This window comes from Mesitornis unicolor, unplaced genomic scaffold (genome assembly GCF_000695765.1).
Source record: "Mesitornis unicolor isolate BGI_N332 unplaced genomic scaffold, ASM69576v1 scaffold29425, whole genome shotgun sequence".
Taxonomy (NCBI): Eukaryota; Metazoa; Chordata; class Aves; order Mesitornithiformes; family Mesitornithidae; genus Mesitornis; species Mesitornis unicolor.
Genome location: NW_010185590.1, coordinates 2,605 through 3,345, shown reverse-complemented (window position 1 = coordinate 3,345; position 741 = coordinate 2,605). Strand labels below are relative to the sequence as shown.

At 63.2% G+C, this 741-nt stretch overlaps 1 protein-coding gene across 1 annotated transcript in view; it reads right to left on the bottom strand.

Moving 5' to 3' along the window:
• Positions 1 to 741, bottom strand: part of CAMK4 (calcium/calmodulin-dependent protein kinase IV) — a gene marked incomplete at its 5' end in the record, with an annotated part of 4,730 nt that overhangs the window by 3,700 nt on the left and 289 nt on the right. The window contains one exon of the mRNA XM_010184888.1: positions 607 to 669. Within this exon, the coding sequence (XP_010183190.1) occupies positions 607 to 669 (63 nt within the window). The remainder of the gene's footprint in view (positions 1 to 606; positions 670 to 741) is intronic.

Below are 741 nucleotides of genomic sequence, written 5' to 3'. Positions count from 1 at the left end.
CCCGTGCTCCCCCCCAGCCACAAAAATCAATGGGAGCGGCGTCTGTCACACTCCCACAGAGCCCCTCCTCAGCTGCCAGGTGGCTTTTTGGGTTATTTCTTTAATTTAGGTCATTTTTGCAGTCTGCTGGTGGAGCTCAGCAGCTGGGAATGAGCCTCTGTGGCCAGTGGAGGGACAGGGGGTGCTGAGCCCCTGACCCCCCCGCCAGCGGGGCTACTTATCCCTGCTCCTGGGTGTTGCAAATCGCGATCCCCCAGCGCTGAACAGTGCCTGGCAGCACCAGGACGCGGCACCCGCGGCCCCGTCCGCCCCTTTTATCTCCCCGCGCAGGATTCATTACAGCCGGGCGGTTTGCTGTGCTCTTCATTTGATCTCCTCGATGGAAACTGCTCACTAAATGGAAATCTGAGGGCAGGGGACAGGGGGGGAGCGCGGGGGGCCCTGGCCCTCGGAGCTGGGAAGCTCAAAGGCGCTGTGGGGACCGGGAGTTTTGTATGGGAGCGGCGGGTGAGGGGGGACGTGTCACCGTGGGACGACCAGGACAGAGCCTGGCTTAGAGGGAGGGGGCACAGAGGGGACACAGGGCACCCGCGGGGCCTTACTCACGATGTTGGGGTGCGAGAGCCGCAGCAGGACCCCGATCTCTGTCCTTACGATCTTTTTGTCAATCTGGAAGCAGAGCCCGTGTGGGGGTGGTGTTACCCCTGCTGCGGGGCCTGGGTCCGGCCCCCCCACTATGCA